At 43.4% G+C, this 15,945-nt stretch overlaps 1 protein-coding gene across 4 annotated transcripts in view; it reads right to left on the reverse strand.

Annotated features, from left to right (window-relative positions):
- The window catches only part of runx3 (RUNX family transcription factor 3), a 49,646-nt gene extending 34,950 nt beyond the window's left edge, over positions 1 to 14,696 (reverse strand). Inside the window, exons 1-2 of one of the 4 annotated variants that reach the window (XM_019266377.2) lie at positions 14,466 to 14,696; positions 13,995 to 14,105 (exon numbers count right to left, since the gene is read on the reverse strand). In XM_019266377.2, the coding sequence (XP_019121922.1) occupies positions 13,995 to 14,052 (58 nt within the window). In that variant the 5' untranslated portion in view covers positions 14,053 to 14,105; positions 14,466 to 14,696. Of the gene's footprint in view, positions 1 to 4,498; positions 4,554 to 13,994; positions 14,113 to 14,465 lie in introns of those variants that run through there. The other 3 variants (XM_019266376.2, XM_027274718.1, XM_010731305.3) reach the window with 3 other exon arrangements.
- Between the last annotated feature and the right edge of the window lie 1,249 nt (positions 14,697 to 15,945).

Raw genomic sequence — 15,945 nt, forward strand, 5'->3', positions numbered from 1 at the left:
TGACCTTAAAAAACTTTATTTTTATTTTAATTTCTATAGTTTTCTTCTATAATTTGCCTCTTGTAGTACTTTATACATCCAGTAACTCATGAGAGTGTCAGGCCCCAATTCCAGATCCTTGAAGGCGTTTAGAGTATATATTATCCTAAAAATGATGAAGAGGATGGTGACATTTCCAAACCCAGCAGCTAATTACTATGTAAGCGTGATGAGTTGAGATACGGCAGACACCAGAGGAGACAATGAGCACATTCATCTCATGCATCTTTAATATTCTTACATTTCATAAAAGGTGCAGAGCGGAGCCAAGGGTTTATAAAAGCCCTCTGAATCAATTGAGCAGCATAATGGCTGTTGGGGGACGACTCCAACTATGTTTTTATTTCTGTCTGCTAAATGTAAATGGACTTCTTAAAGAGTGCATTCATTTTCAAACATACCAAGCATGTATTTGTATCTGACACTTAATTTCATATTGAATAAGTTATGGGACAAGTTTGGTAGTGGTGTCACTTTGATGTTCTCCAGTCCTCTAGAGCAGTGGTGGAAAGTTACTAAATACATTAATTCAGATAGGACAGTTCTGAAGTACTTGATTATTTCCATTCCCATTTCATGCTACTTTATACTTTTACTTGAGTGCATTTCAGAAGGAAATATTATACTTTGCTACATTTATTTGACAGCTTTAGTTATCTGTTACTTTTCAGGACTTTACATTTCGAAGAAAAATAAAAGATAAGCTGATAAAATAACGTATTATCCAAAACACCAGGTTCTCTTTCAGATGACATTGAGTTATTCCATCAAAGACAGATATCCTCTTGTAAAGTCCCTTATAAAGTATCCTACATTTAAAAAAAAAAGATAAGATAAAAGATTAAATATACAGTATGTATGAATCAGAATTGAATTTTTTCATCTTTTGTGCCAAGTTCGTCCCACTGATCGTCTCACAACACCTCCGATTTATGTCCTGACCCTTTGAAGGGTTATATCCACCAGGCTGAGAACCACTTGACTTAACTGCCAGTATATAAAGCTGTCAAAAGCAGCTCCACCTTGACCAGCTACAATATGCTACGCCAAGCTACAAAGCACTAATGCAGGGGTCTCCAAACTTTTTTCGGTGGGGGCCACATCAACTTTCCTTTCTGTGATGGAGGGCCGGGATCAGTCTATAACAGGAAATGATATGGACCAAAAGTGACAACCAGTATTATTGTGGAGATTATAATGATCATTTGTTGCAGCTACCCTTCGCTTGGCCTTGGCGTGGCGAGTTTCATAGTGTTGGTGAATGTTAAATTCTTTGAGCACCACCACTGTATCTTTAGATGAACAAAATGCCATTTCCTTGCACTGTCTCTCTCTCTATTGTCCCGCCCCCCCAAGACCACAGACATCTTTGATTGGCTAGAATACGTCATAGGAACTGTCCACTGATTGGTTGAGAAAGGACGTATTCTGTCTAGTAACGTTTTTTCCATTTGTCGACTGCGTATGGAGTCTTTGGTCTTTTACACGGCGACATAGAACAACAAGGAAGTGTTGCACAGACACATACCACATCTCCATTTTCAGCGGAATCTCAGGAAAACTGTGCAAAAAAACTGCATCTCTCTATCATAAACCATTTCTGAGATCTTCACAGGTATGTAAAACTAGCCCAATCCGTCCCCAGAGGGTTAAAACTCTCAGAATCTATTTTACGTTTCCTCAACAGTTTTAACATTTTGTCATGCGGCTTTCTTCCGTTAGCTCGCCTCGCCCGCACACTTGAATGCTTGATCACGAGCAAAGACACGTCGGAATATACCATTGTGTGAGGGGGTGAAAATTAGCTACTAATGTGAATAGTTTGTAAATAAGGTACATTTTAATTAGAATGCCAAGCTTAATCATTAAGTGTGGATATTTTATAATATATTATGATATTTAGGTTGGCCGGATGTGGCCCAGGGGCCGTAGTTTGGGGACCCCTGCACTAATGCATCAGTGTAACAATCTAATACTAAAATATATTATCTGAGACCATTTTTCTGCAGAATAAATACTTTAAAGTGACACTATGTTGTTTTTCACAGATGAAAGCACATAAACATTTAACATAACGTTTAACATAAAAGTTAATGTTTTCAAGTCTTACACATGAAAAGTCACCATCAATCAAAGGCGGTGCAAAAAGATTTCTCAATTCAGTGCACAGGTTTCACTCTTGGTCTGGTAAGACCAGGATCTTAAAGTGACTAACTGTGCTACTGCTACACTAGATTTTACCATTTACTCTTATCCTGTGATCATCACCACTCATGACTTTTACTAAGTAAATGTAGGGCTTCTTCTTGTAATGGAATATTTCTTTATGTGGTTTTGTTACATTAACATAATTTAAGAATCCACCATTGGTCTAGAGGGGGCTCGGTGTGTGTGTCCTGTTTTAATACCCAGAAATCAAGACTCCCTACTATTCTGCTCACAATAACTGACAAAGTCACAAAAGGCTCAGTAAGACACTCTGATGGTTTCACTCACTGTGATAAGCATTCGGGGGTTGAACGTGGTCAGGCCCCCTCCCTGTCCTTTCAGTGGCAGTTCAATAACACACACCACACCCGAGTCAGGCAGGGGGGAACTTGCCGTAAACCCCGGTGTCACGGTCGCTCCGCCCTCACATCATCCGTCGGGTACACTCACCCAACGATGACAGTCAGCAGCCTGTGATGTGGTTCCCAGGCCTGTTTATTCTTTGGAAACCCACTAAAAGTAGCATTGGATGGTAAGCTCACCAAAAGGCCCCAGTGCTATTATAGGAGCACTTTGGGTTGAGTTTTGATCTGGTGGGTTTGTAAATAGGGCCCTGCCTTGCTGCGGGGCACCACTTTTGGGATATATTGTTTAGTGTGACCTGAAGGAAGCTTTTTGATATTCATGGTGATTTGTAACCTGGAACAAAATGTAAAGTCCAAAGTTGATATGACTTGTGGCGTTTAGGGTTGTGTACTTCATGAGGACATCATTGTATGTTTTTCATAATATTGATGATGATGGACAAAGGCCTACGAAATGTACCCTGCTCTACTTTTTTTTTTTCCATTTCACTGAAGGACAGATTATATTCTTTTCCAGGGTCTTTATTTACCCCTGGAAGTCAGCATAACTTTTAAATCTAAATGAGTCCTATAAATACGTCAACTCCCCCATTTTTTTCAGTTGTGGTTTTTAGTGTGAGCTATAATCATTTCTCATCTTTCTTTGTCTCTGTGTCTGCCTGTCTATTTGTGTGTAACGACGCACATACACAAATCCACGCACACACACAAATGCACTGTGTTTCTCCTTTTCTAGCGAGAGCTTCTGATGCAAGGACGGCAATCTGTAATCTGTAGTAATTGCATGTTGCAGAAAAACATTTTTCCGCTGTGGTAATCGCTGCAATATGTGCAGTTGCGTTGCCAAAGTGACAGCACCCCCACCCCCTACAGACACACACACACACACATACACCCACAGACACACACACACACACACACACGAATATCCTGACTCACTCTTAACTTTGCCAAATGTGTCCAGCTAAAAATTTTGGTGGCTGCTTCTCCGGATGGCTGAGAGACAAAGACATACAGACAAGGAACTATAGTACTGTGACAGTCTTGCGAATGGTAAGCACACACATGCACTCACGCAAACACACACACACACACCTGTGGCGCTGTCATGCTGCATTCACCTTGTGCAAAAGATTTACAGTTCCTGCCAGTGACAGTTTAACTGCCATGCAGCCTCGGTGCCAGAGCCCTGCCAGAGCCCAGCTGCCACACACAGATCAGGAGACAAAACTTTCACAGGAGCCACATCAATTCACTCTCCCGGCTCCTTTTTTAACAACTATCACACAGTGCAAGCCGGCGCTGAGTCTAATACTAATCCCCTAATATTGCTCATAAATACATCTTGGAGAATTGAGTCATTTGCCAGAGTTCCTTCTGATTAGTGGAAGCTGCAGCCACATTAAACGTAGGGAGTGCAGTGACGGTCTGTGGCTGAACCATTGAAGCATATTTATCAAACCATTGTCTACCATTTCACCGCTCTGACACCAGCGTCTGCTCTACTCTGTTAGACTGTGGCGCAGGTTTATGAGATCATCACCACCGTAAGACTGAGGGTAAGCTACGGTGTGTGTTGAGGAAGACACCACGTTTTACTTCTCAGTGCCTCAGCAAATAATCTCTCTGTCTCACTCTCTCTCTCTCTCTCTCCTTCTCTGTCATTGCAGCTCAGCAGCGCCGCACATTTATGATATCATTATCCACTGCGTCATCACCCCTTTGCCCAACAGAGCCCCAAAATATGTCAGCCCAGTTGGACTTTCTTACGTCGCACTCGTCAATGTGTAACCACACACACCTAGTATAAGGACAAGTAATACTCAGAGACATTTATAGATACACAGCACAGACACCAAGATTGCAACCAGACTGTGTGTGCAAACCTTTTCCTCTCTGGGCTGCTACTCTGACTGCTGAAGCCATCCAACCTCCCAGCAGTTGAACTTCCCTGTGTCTCTAATGGAGTCTCTCTGTCAGATCAAACAGCTCCCACTGACGAGGAGAGGAGACAGATCGCAGCGCTGGAAGCCGTTCAGTCTGACAGCCCGAACACGTTTGACTGGCAACGCAGCCTGTGTCTACTCTTCCATCGCTAGAGATCCCACACAAATATAGTAGCGCCACCAGAGAGGGGAAGAGGGGGTGAAAAGCAGGGAGGGGGTAAGGGAGCCCGAGCCTGTCGGCTTAGAAAATAAGTTGTGAGGCGTCCCCCCTCACACAAAGGCAAAGCTCCATAGCTCAGTCTTTTTCTCAAAATGAAATCGCATGTGAGTCGAATATTAGGAAGTGCGCATGGCTTCCAGCAACCACCAAGCCATTATAGCAGAGCCTGTAAACCACATTTTCACCAGCAGACAATGCCCCTTTGTGCTTGTTGTGTGGCTGTCCCCCGCTCGCTGGAACCTGAAGAGAAGCCGTGCACGTTTAAAAAAAAAAATGCAGAGATTAGAGTGAAGACGTGAGGAACAGTAATGAAGATCAAGTGTCAGTTTTAGATCTCTGCCTAATTAGTGGCAGTCATGTCAGGAGGGGCAAGCAGGACAGTCTGCCCTCATTTAGCCCCATGGCGCGAGGGACCTTTGATGTGGTTGCGCATGGAATGCTGTTGTTCATTCCTCTCTGCAACAAAAGCCACATGTTTTTATTTTTTGAAAATAGGTCCCTGTTACTTAGAGCTATGAAGGAACACGGTGAGGTATGTAACGTATGAAATGAATGGCATGAATGCTAACCAGCAAAACACAAGTCAGAGAGGACTCTGCCAACCAGGCACTGGGCCAAATGTATTGTTCTTAGCTGCATTGTCTAAGTCATCCCTGTTGTCTGTGCATGTAGAACTCCATTGCACACACACACACACACAGTCACTTACGTGAACACGCACACAAATACACACCACGTACACGGCTCCAACTTTTCAACTATTGTCATCATTGTTTGTCCCTTTCAACTCCTTTCATCGCTCTTAAGGGACTCTTTCAACAGGGGTCATTTCAGGTTCTGTCACACTCATTCAAGTGCAAACGGACTTCAAAGAACCCCCAAATATTGAATTTGCATTTATTTCCCCCTTCAGAGGGGTTCAGCCTCCCAAGCGCCATTTGACTCACCGCAGAATCCAACCAGATTCGAGCAGGAACCCAGCGCTGGTTTCCTGACAAGTGTCCGTGCCACTTTCCTCTACAGACGCGAGACAACTCTTGGAAAGTACTCTGCTGGCCCTCAGGGCTTTTCATCATAAGGAAACAAGGGTGTGGCGACTCTCAGCCTGCAAGCCAAGGAGCTCAGGAGAGCACTTAGACACATAATATTGTCACTCTTCATAAATTCAGTTTTTTGCACAGTAAGTGATTATTGTCAATCATTGCAATTGATTTCAAATTAAGTCAAAAGAAAATAAATCATCTCCAAATGTCAGTGAGAATTTCTGCAGCGGCTGCAGAGAGTCACTGTTTTGCATGCAACTCTGTTTCTGTGATGTCTTTGGGCTTCATTCCCAGTTCTAGATTAAGCAAACCTAATTGGAGGCTAAAACTTATTTTCAATGGAGTCCCTCCATTCAAATCATTGCTTGAGTCAAGAACTTGGCTTAATTGGAGTCCGGGAAACAAACCACCGGGGAAACCCGTGTGTCCGAAGTGACTGAATGTTTCCTCTCATCATCTCCACTGCTAATCAGTAGTGGCGTTGCCCATGTACAGTTAGCACCCTGGCCACGTGGAGCTAACATAGTAAGGCAGGACTTTCCCCTCTTTGACTCAGAGCCTCAGGCGTCCATTGAGGCTTTGCTGTAACTACACACTAATCCCCTGATTGCTGTGTTTAGGTGCAGCACGTCGCTGCTCCACGTCAAGGCGGCCGCGGCTAACGACGAGCTAATGACACAACGATGACAAGGAGCGTTTGTAAACCCAATCAGTAGCTTGGAGCCTGGCTGCCTGGTGATTAGGTTAATCAAACTCTACACTGACTGAATGACTGGCTCGCTGTCTGCCTCTTATGTCATCACACTGATTAAAGGGGAAAAGTTATGTTCAAGTCCGTCAGGCCCTTCTAACACAAACGTCTTTCTGCCAGGTTGGCAGTGTTAGCGCGGCTAGCTGTCATGCTAAGACGCAGAGCTGGCAGCGCTGCCCGTTTCATTTTGGACCAACTTAATGTTCGTGTTATTTTGCTCATTTAAGCATGACCGGATGTGTTAGGATGCTGTTTAGTTCACGTTACCTTCCTGTCAGAACTATACACAGTTATATAATTCGGTTTAAAACAGCAAAAATCAAGCTCTGTCGTGCAGCCGATGTTGTTTCACGTGCAAAGGGTTGAGAGTCTCTTTCTAGGTCACATTGCGGACGGTGATACTCAACTAGGTTGTATCTCACGGGAAAGGCTTACTGGTTAGGAACTCGCAGTCCTGTCAGTGCAAGAGTAACCACAGTACACAGTAGTCGGTTAAATATTTTTTTAAGCATGAGACACAAATTGGCACTTTATAAAATCAAGAAAGCAGCAGTCACTGATATTTTTCAGTTAAGTCCTCTGCTGTTTAGTCACCGCGTGGGTAATTCTGCTGGACTAAGGCATCAGGAGACCATATGTTAGTCCTGACCGGCTATTACGGTGAGGTCAGACAGCATTTAGAGTGGGAAAACGTCACGGTCATCATGTTGACATGCACTGCTTCTCTCTGACTCAGCACGGGGAAGAAAAAAACTTTGGACTGTGTGGTTGCGCATGTAGCGTATATGTTTCAGTTTTTGTGTGTATATACCGTAAACTTCCCTGCGTGCGTTCGTGCTCGTGACGGCGGTGTCTGCGACTGTGAGAAGAGTATGTGAAGCAGACGGAGTGACCTCACAGCAGACAGACTATGGAGAAGAGATGGAGGGGCCACTTCTGCTGCACAGCTGAGGGGGAATCCCTGGCATGGTGTTTCCTACTGAGCCAATACAGAAGTGAGCAGCTGGAGCGAAAGCACGAGCTCGCTAAAGTTTACTGAAGGGCAAAACCTGACGCACTATAGGGAGAATGGATCATTTCGTAAACTCTGCATGAATTTTGCTCATTTAGAAATGTCACGGAGCAAGTAAAATTGGAATATGAGCAACATTTATGGGAGGAAGTAGATTACATTTGTAAATTAAAAAAAAAAAAAATTTGTAATTTGTAAGTGCATTTTGTAAAATGCACTTATTTGGAGCAAAAAGCAAAATGTTTTATGGAGTGTGGGACTATTTTTTGGTCGGGTGTGGTGACTTCTTGTGACGTGAGTCTAATCCATGCAAACTTATTTCACACTTTGGGAGACATAATGTGTTAATTTGTGTGTTTTTTGAGAAGCAGGTTAGCAGATTTTGTTATGCCTGGACAGTCAGCTTTTGCTTTTCCAGTCTTTATGCTAAGCTAAGCTAACTGCCTGGTAGTTCATATAACCAACATAATATTTGAGAGCGGTATCAATCGTCATCAAGAAAACCTATTCCCCCAAAGTCGAAACATACACTACAAACAACAAACAGTATATATATATATATCAATATATATATATATCTATATCTATATATAAACAATGCTAAATGCTCAAATTTGTGTCCTCCCTCTAGAGTGCCAAGTCAAAAAGCACAATTAGGTGACTCATTACTGATGTAGTTAGCACAGTCAGTTATTTATACCCCCCAGTGAATAAGCCAAGAGAAAACTAAAATCCCATTTTTGAAATGCTGTCTCCACAAAAATCAATTCCCTGTGGTTAAAGTTATGTTTGAGGGGAGGGAAGGAGCAACCCAAAAACATGTTTTATTGCAGCAATGACAATTAACTGTATGTAAACAAGTTGAGGAGAAAAAAAATCTGGGAAAATAGAGGAAAATAGAGAATCTGAAAACATTTCATAGCCTGCAGCCTCTCACATCCTATCATTATCTGCATTTTTCCTCCACCGTAATTAAGTTTTTTCTTTATTGCTTATGGGAAGAGGGATAGGCTATAAGGATGTTTTGAGCATGATTAAAGTTGCACATAATGACGTGAAGATTCAGTCTGGAGGATGGATATTTTTGTCTGTGAAAAACATTCCTTTTAATCCTTTGATGGTGACAGAATGAGTTCCTCTGGGCCTCAGATCTTTGCTAAACTTTCACACATGATAAAATAAAACCCTCTGTTCCTCCTGTGTTCCATCTTATGTATATAAAAAAAAGTTACTCTCTGCTGATATGTTTCTGAACATGTGGGATCTCCATAAGTTTGAGTCATTTTATGTGCTGCCGACCAGACCCATGCCCGCCCATTAAAGTAATTTGTGGGTTAGAATGCAACTGTAATGTTAAAAACAAAAGTGCACAGCAATCGACGTTGTGCTTAGTCACAGACAGTTTTTGCTTTTCCTCTTTCTCAGTGCAACAGAAAGGATATTGTTGACAACATCTGTTAAACGATACAGGGAGGGGTCTAAACAATAAGTCTTCTTCATCTGAGTCAAACTCAGGTCACAGCTCTCTAATTGTAGCCAGGGTTCCTGAAAACAAACTCAACTTGTGATGTTTTATTTCAGGTTTTACTTTGAATTGTTTATCTTATCTCCAGCTTTGCCGAAAATTGCAAGCAAATTCCATATACCGACGTAATTGCTGCATAAATTTAGGTTAATAATACATAAATTAGCTTACAATAATACTTGTGTTTTTTCTACAATCCCAGCCTTACCATGTAATAAGCTGTGGGGCTGGCCTGTGGTTTAGGGCGTAGGTTTAAAACAAAATTAAGAAACAGAAAATTGCGAGAAAGGCTTTTCCTTAATTTAGTCGTCCACCATGAAGGACAAATGAGATCATGAAGAGTCTAATAACAGTGATGCGGATATAATCATTTTAACTTAAGGGTTTATATGAAATATTATCGGCTCATAAGTGAAGCAAATTAACCATAAAGAAATGAGTCATAGGAACAGTGGAGCCTCATCCGGTATGGGCATTACTATTTAAAAATCAAGCTAAAGAATTTTATATTGTGATCATTTCCACCTCGTTATCCAATTACACAAGCATTTTCTAAGTCTGCATATTTTCCTGCCTGCACGTAGTTTGTTCCTGTTTCGATTTCAGTAGCTGGTCTAGACATTATAAATTCCTCCGACATCAGTTGCATCATATGTGGACATTTGTGTCCTTCATACCAATTATTTTCAACCACCACTCTTTAATTATCATTGAAGTCTAATAGTATAAGCACTTCTTTCTTTATTTTTTTGACCCGTCTGATGGTGACCTCAGTGAATGTGTTCAGCATACATCCCCTGAAGCCACTGCTCTCACAGCTGCCATGCACAATCACATCACAGAGCCTAACATGCAGACTAACTTCTGGATGAACTGTGTTAAAAAGGGGGCCGAGACGAGTGTTCTTCCTGCCTGCTTGGACCGACTCCGGCCTCAGATCACATTCGCTCCTCACTGGATGTCAACACACCTTCAGTTTACTTTTCAGTGGAAGTACAGAAACAACCCAATCCCCCCCCGTGCGCTCCAGGATTGTTTGTTGAAAGAAGTTGCTCAGCCTTTCAGAACACCCCCCCTCCTCAGTTAGAGAAACCTTTACAGCATAAATCCATATTATCAGATTGGCTGAAAAGAATCTGGCCCCTGTGGTTGCTTTCCGACCACCAGAAAATTGTATTTACTACTACACTTAGCACGACTTTAACCTTGACCAGCTCAACGCCGAGCATGGTGGTTTGAGCCAAAAGCGTACAAGGGCGGAGGCAGGTTTGGGATTAGTCGACCACATAATCAGTACACCCCTCTGCATGCTCTACCTGGAAGCCATCTTACTGGCAACCCCTGAAAGTGTTCCCCATAAAGTTGTGTTGACAGACGGTGAAAATGGCGAGACGGAGCAAAAAGTAAATAAGTACCTCTAAAAACGTTTACAGCCTTAATCAAGTCCAGAGCGTTCCTTCTATCCAATATGCCTTCAGAGATTTATAAATAGATATTATACTCGGCTAAATTGGAGACAGGATTTTGCCGCTCTGTGGCTGTCATGAGTTTTCTATTATTTGCTTTCACTTTAGAATATTGAAACTCTTAATATCTGGTTACAGATTTCAGCCCGCTCAGCCCAGTCTTCATGTTTTGGCGTCACCCAGGGGCCTCACACTCAGCAGGGTTTTGAATGGGCTCCAATCAAGCATGTTAATTTAAGAGAGGAGAGAAAAAAAAATCTTCCCCGTATGACTTTGTTATTAATAAATTCACTAGCCATGTGTTCCGTCAGATTTATGGCCTTTTTCTTTCTTGAGCTACTGTATAGCGCCTTTTTATTTGTCAGTGGTTCTGAAATTTGCCTTGAGTTTTATCCCCTGTGAATGACTCATTTTGATGCATTTAAAGCGTCTTTTTCTCACACTGTGCATGTGTCTTTCAGGCTTCTCCCTCCCCGAAACTTGTAGAACAAACCAGACCACCACCCAGAATCCTCCAAAATAACCTCGCTACAACTGTGGTGAGGCATGGCGCGTTTCTCACACACAAGCCCTCACTTCCATTCATGCAGCCAATAAGCCAAACATATAAAAAACCATTCCCACCCTAATAAACCGGGCCCTTTTTCTCTGCCACAAAGGGAGCTGGCTCCCAAGACCGTAATGTTCTAAAAAAACGGACCCCTGTATAAAACAGCCTGCAGGGAACTCGGCGGCCCTTCTTCCAAGTGGAGGAAAATGTGGTGACAGAAACTGAGCCAAGGATATGACCCACCACACAGGCCCAATCACAGCTGCTATAAACCAGGTACCCCACCTGATGCAAACACTGCCAGTGTGTCAGGATCGGAAAACTCAGTAAAGTTTATACAATTCTGCTTCACGGGGGGAAAGTCCGGTGCTTTTTTTGGAGCCTACTGCTTTTTTTTTTTTTTTTTTGTTCTAAGTGCAAAAGTATCTGAGAAATGTTGCTTTCTGATTAAATAGTGGTGCTGCTGTGTGAGGGTTAGCAGGTGTAGCCTCATTGTGGTTATTATCAGTGAAGTGCAGCAGCACTGTGAGTCTGCATCAGATTAACGCCTCTCTGACGCAAAGCTCCCATCTCTTTCTTTCTCTCTCTCTCTCTCTCTCAGAATATACTAACTGTCAGACTATTAGTGTTTTCTTGTGCTCCATGCAGAGTTGAACACGACAGCTGCTCTGTCTGCCTGTGCTCTTTGTGACTCGGTGTGCATGTGTCATATGTTTTACGTGTGTGTTTGTGTGTGTGTGTGTGTGTGTCTCCCTGAGCTTCAGCAGAGGACTGCGGTTTCTGAGGTGAGGCGTCCTCTCGCTTCTCACGCGAAGTGCATCTGATGTTGCACATCACATGTTCTCTGTCTGCACCGTGAGATGGGCTGAAATGTATATGTTACCAATATAACACCCACAGTACTGTGTAGGTATCGTACTTGATCAGGTTAGCACAACTGAAAAAAAGATATTAAAGTTGTAAATCATTTTATTTTTGCTTTTAGAATTTCAGGAACTTCAACAAGTGTCTCTTTCTGTTTGTGTCATTTCTCAAATGAATATTTCCTGACTTCTGAACAGATGAATGCAGTATTTCCATGAGCTTCCTGTCGCACAGCATTAAAGTCAGAGCTCGAGGAGCCAGACATTTAACAGTCTCCTTGATTTTCTCTAACCGTTCCTCTTAATTTCAGTTTGATTTGAGTCTAAAAAAGAGAACTTGCCAAATTGCTTTGCCTGTGTAATGCAAGTTGTTAAACTAACCGCTGGGGTATTTTGCTTACATGAGGTAGTCCCGATTTGAAATGCTTTCAGATTGAACTGGAGGATTTAATGACTCTTGGCCTTTGTTCTCTCGCAGTTTGGTTTCAGTCTCCTGACAGAACGAATTGTAAAAGGATATTGCATATTCACTAATGATTTCCAATGGATGATTACGGCTTTAAACGCTTGTATCTTTTCCCCCCGCTTTGACCTACAGTCTCACATCTCGTCTTGCTGCTCTGGTAGGGTCCAAAATCAAAATCAGACACACGAAAGCACATTATGTTAGAGGTTAAAGCAGCTCAGAAGCCTGATGGACGGCATGCGTGAAACCTGAATTCGGTGACTCTCTGATCTGTAAACGGCGAGGAGATAAAGGGATGCAGATCCAGTGGTTGCAAAGAAGAAAATGGGGGGGGAAGCGGAGGGGGCCTGAGCCTTGTCAGGAGGAAACTATAAATGCCTGGGTGTCTGTAGAAGCTGTGAGAACACTGGAACATCATTCCCTGTCACTGCGGTTCCACTGAGGATATCAGAGGATTGTTCTCATGTGAGACACAGATGTACTGAGTGTGCGTTTGATTGTCTATGTCTGACTCTGTGTGTGTTTGTGTGTGAGGCTCCAGAAATTTTAAGATACACTCTGCAAACAATTAGGAGCTGGTAGTGCTTCTCCTGTGGCTGTCTCTAATTAACACTGCAACGAGGCCTTAATTGGGAAGGAGATTTTGTTTTTTTCTGCTGCCTTTCGGTGGCTGTCTCAGCGGTTGTGAGACAAACAGTGGGAACAACTGAGTCCCCCGGCCGCCATCAGATTAACAGCTTCTATGTCAAGACTACTTAATTTTAGTTTGTGCTCTCAGGAAGTTTATCATCACTTACGGGAGTAAACCCAACAAACATTTCTTGTTAAAATCAGGTAGAAGTTTCTTCTACTTCTACTTCTACACTTAACAGCCATACTGTTTGCGAGTAAAAGCCGTCTGATTGGAATTACCATGGCAACAAATGGCTTCTTCATTAAGGCTGGCGTTTAGCGTCGCCAAGTATAGTGCACTCACCTCACCACATAGACCAAAAGTACCTCCTGGAAGTAAAGCAGAGTGAGAGAGAGCCTAATATGTTTTGTTTTTTTTTCTTTGCTCTTTTATTGTATTGCCGTATTCCAGTAAAGGGCCCAGTCACATGGAGCCTCTGAGCTCGTATTCTCACAGTGAGAGCGCCGAGTTTCACTTGATAATGAATGTCTGTGGTGAGAATCCCATTATGGCGCTACTCCATCAAGCCTACAGAAAACACAGGAGCGGCCAGGCAAAGGCATTTAAGGGCCATATCAGTCAACTAGATGAGGACTACGGTGCAAATCGTATCCTACTTTGTGAACCTCGCTCAGCACACGTCTGAATGTGTGTGTGGAGACAGAGAGACAAATGCGTTCACACACCCAGCTCTCACATTTTAATGTATTTCTGTCAAAGGAAACAGGTTGCACATTGAAAACAACGGGACAGAGGGTTGGATGGAGGTAGGTGGGAGGGTGGTGAATGGAGAAGGGGAAGGAGGGGGGGGCTGTGGGGTGGGGGGGGGGTGGGGGGGGGGGGGCAGAGGGGAGGATCAGCACTCACCTCTGAGTAGACTGCTGCTGTAGTTGGAGAAGGAGTCAAAGATGCTGTTGGATGCCATGACAGGGAAACCAGAACAGTGTGGAGCCCACGCTGCAGTCGTTCTCCACCGACCTTAGGTGGAGGATTTAAAATAAAAAAAAAAGGTTGATGGAAACAAAGAAAACAAAGTGTAAGAAAAAGAGAGCGGAGGAAGGAGAGCAGAGAGGACGAAACTCCTGGAGCTCAGAGACCGTTTGCAACCAAGAATCTAGGGTTTGTGACTACCGCAGGAATCCCAAGCCACAAGCCTGCAGAAAGAGCAGCAGCAGCAGCAGCAGCATGTGTTAGCAGCAGCACCACGAGACGTTTCAGAGAGAAGTGAAGAGAAGAAGGGCCAGAGGGAGAAAGAAAAGACCAGAAAGAGAAGGCATATGAGTGAGAAGCGGTTTTAAACAGCAGCATTTGTGTCTCCAGGTGTCAAGGTGGACTCACCAGGGCTGGAGATGAGAGGGGGCCCACCTAATGGAACCCGGGTGGTGGAAGAGGGCCGGCGTGGAGGGCTGGGTTTGTGGTCCTCTGTCACGCAGGGGGCTGAAGGTCTGAGGTTAGCCAGCTAGTCTGATGGCGTGGTTTGTCTTTTCTCTTTCTCTCCCACGATGGTGGTGGCCTGACTGGAGCTTCAGTGCTAGTAAGAGGCTAAAAGCCACAGTGTATCTGCATCCTCCTCGCCATCCTCCACACACACAGAGACACACACTCCTCTCCGTGAGTGGTGGAGCCCACGTCACATGTCACGTGAGGTCACCGGGGCCTCTCCCTCCCACCCTCTCACCCTCCCTCCCCTCCCTCCCCTTCTTCTTCTGCTATCGTCTTTGCTTTTTCTCTGGGTTTCTGCGCTCGGGTTTTTTTTTTACTTTCCATGCTACTCCTTCTCTGACTCGCCGTCCTTCACTCTCACTTTTCATTGGTCGTCCAAGTTTTTTGGAAACATTCTATTTTCTTTTTGAGTTCAAACCAGGCAGCGGCCTGCGCCACTGTGGCTCACTGAGGTTTGCAGAGAGCGCCTGAAACCACTGTCGAAAAGCTGCAGAGGCATTACGACGTATTAACACAAACACAAATGTGCAAAAAGACAGGAGCGAGTCAGTTAAAGAGGACGAGAAAATGAAACATAACTGGCTTTAGTCGCTGCTAGGAGACAGGAAAGTGTCAGACCCACTGCTGAACAACACCCGGCGTGTTGTTCTTCACTGTGTATGTATGTCCTGTGCTAGTTTTATGTTTGTCTGACTCACAGCACATCTGTGTTTGTAAGAACCGGTGGTTTTGGGCCTGCAAAACCTCCACCCTCATTTACCACTTGATAGTATCATAATCTTAGTCTCATTAGACGCAGTGCTGCCAGTTGCTCAACTCTACCTCAGATCCTCCTCTCTTCACTCCCATTTTCCTGTCTCAAGTTTTATTTATAGCATTCCTTTTGTCTAACTGTCACACTGTCACTGTAACATCTTTGATTTTTACCCACCTTTTCATCGCAGTATGAAACAAGAAAAAAAAGAAACTTGAGCATCTGTGGCCATGCGTAGTCTCTCTCTCCCCTACCTTGAAGGTGCAAAGCGATTTAACCTGATTGTGGTTTTCACACTTTTATTTTCTCTGTTCATTTTGTACTTGTACAGTAGCAGTCTGAGATGTGATTTTTACACCAATGTAGCCTTTTATTTTTTTTTAATGCTATTTATTGAGTGTGCCAAAAAGAGCACACTATATATTATTCCCCATACTTAGTCACTTAGTCGCACATACAGTACACAAAAAAGGTATCAAAATGAAGGATTTCTAAGCGTTTCACCAAGCGGTTTTGCCAAAAATCACCAAAAACCACGCTGAAAAATGACTGTGTGTGTGTATTGCTGAACCTTCAGGAGCTACAGTGGATGACATCTTTACTAGAGAAAAATTTGTCAAA

Source organism: Larimichthys crocea, chromosome XXIV (assembly GCF_000972845.2).
Source record: "Larimichthys crocea isolate SSNF chromosome XXIV, L_crocea_2.0, whole genome shotgun sequence".
NCBI classification, from domain to species: Eukaryota; Metazoa; Chordata; class Actinopteri; family Sciaenidae; genus Larimichthys; species Larimichthys crocea.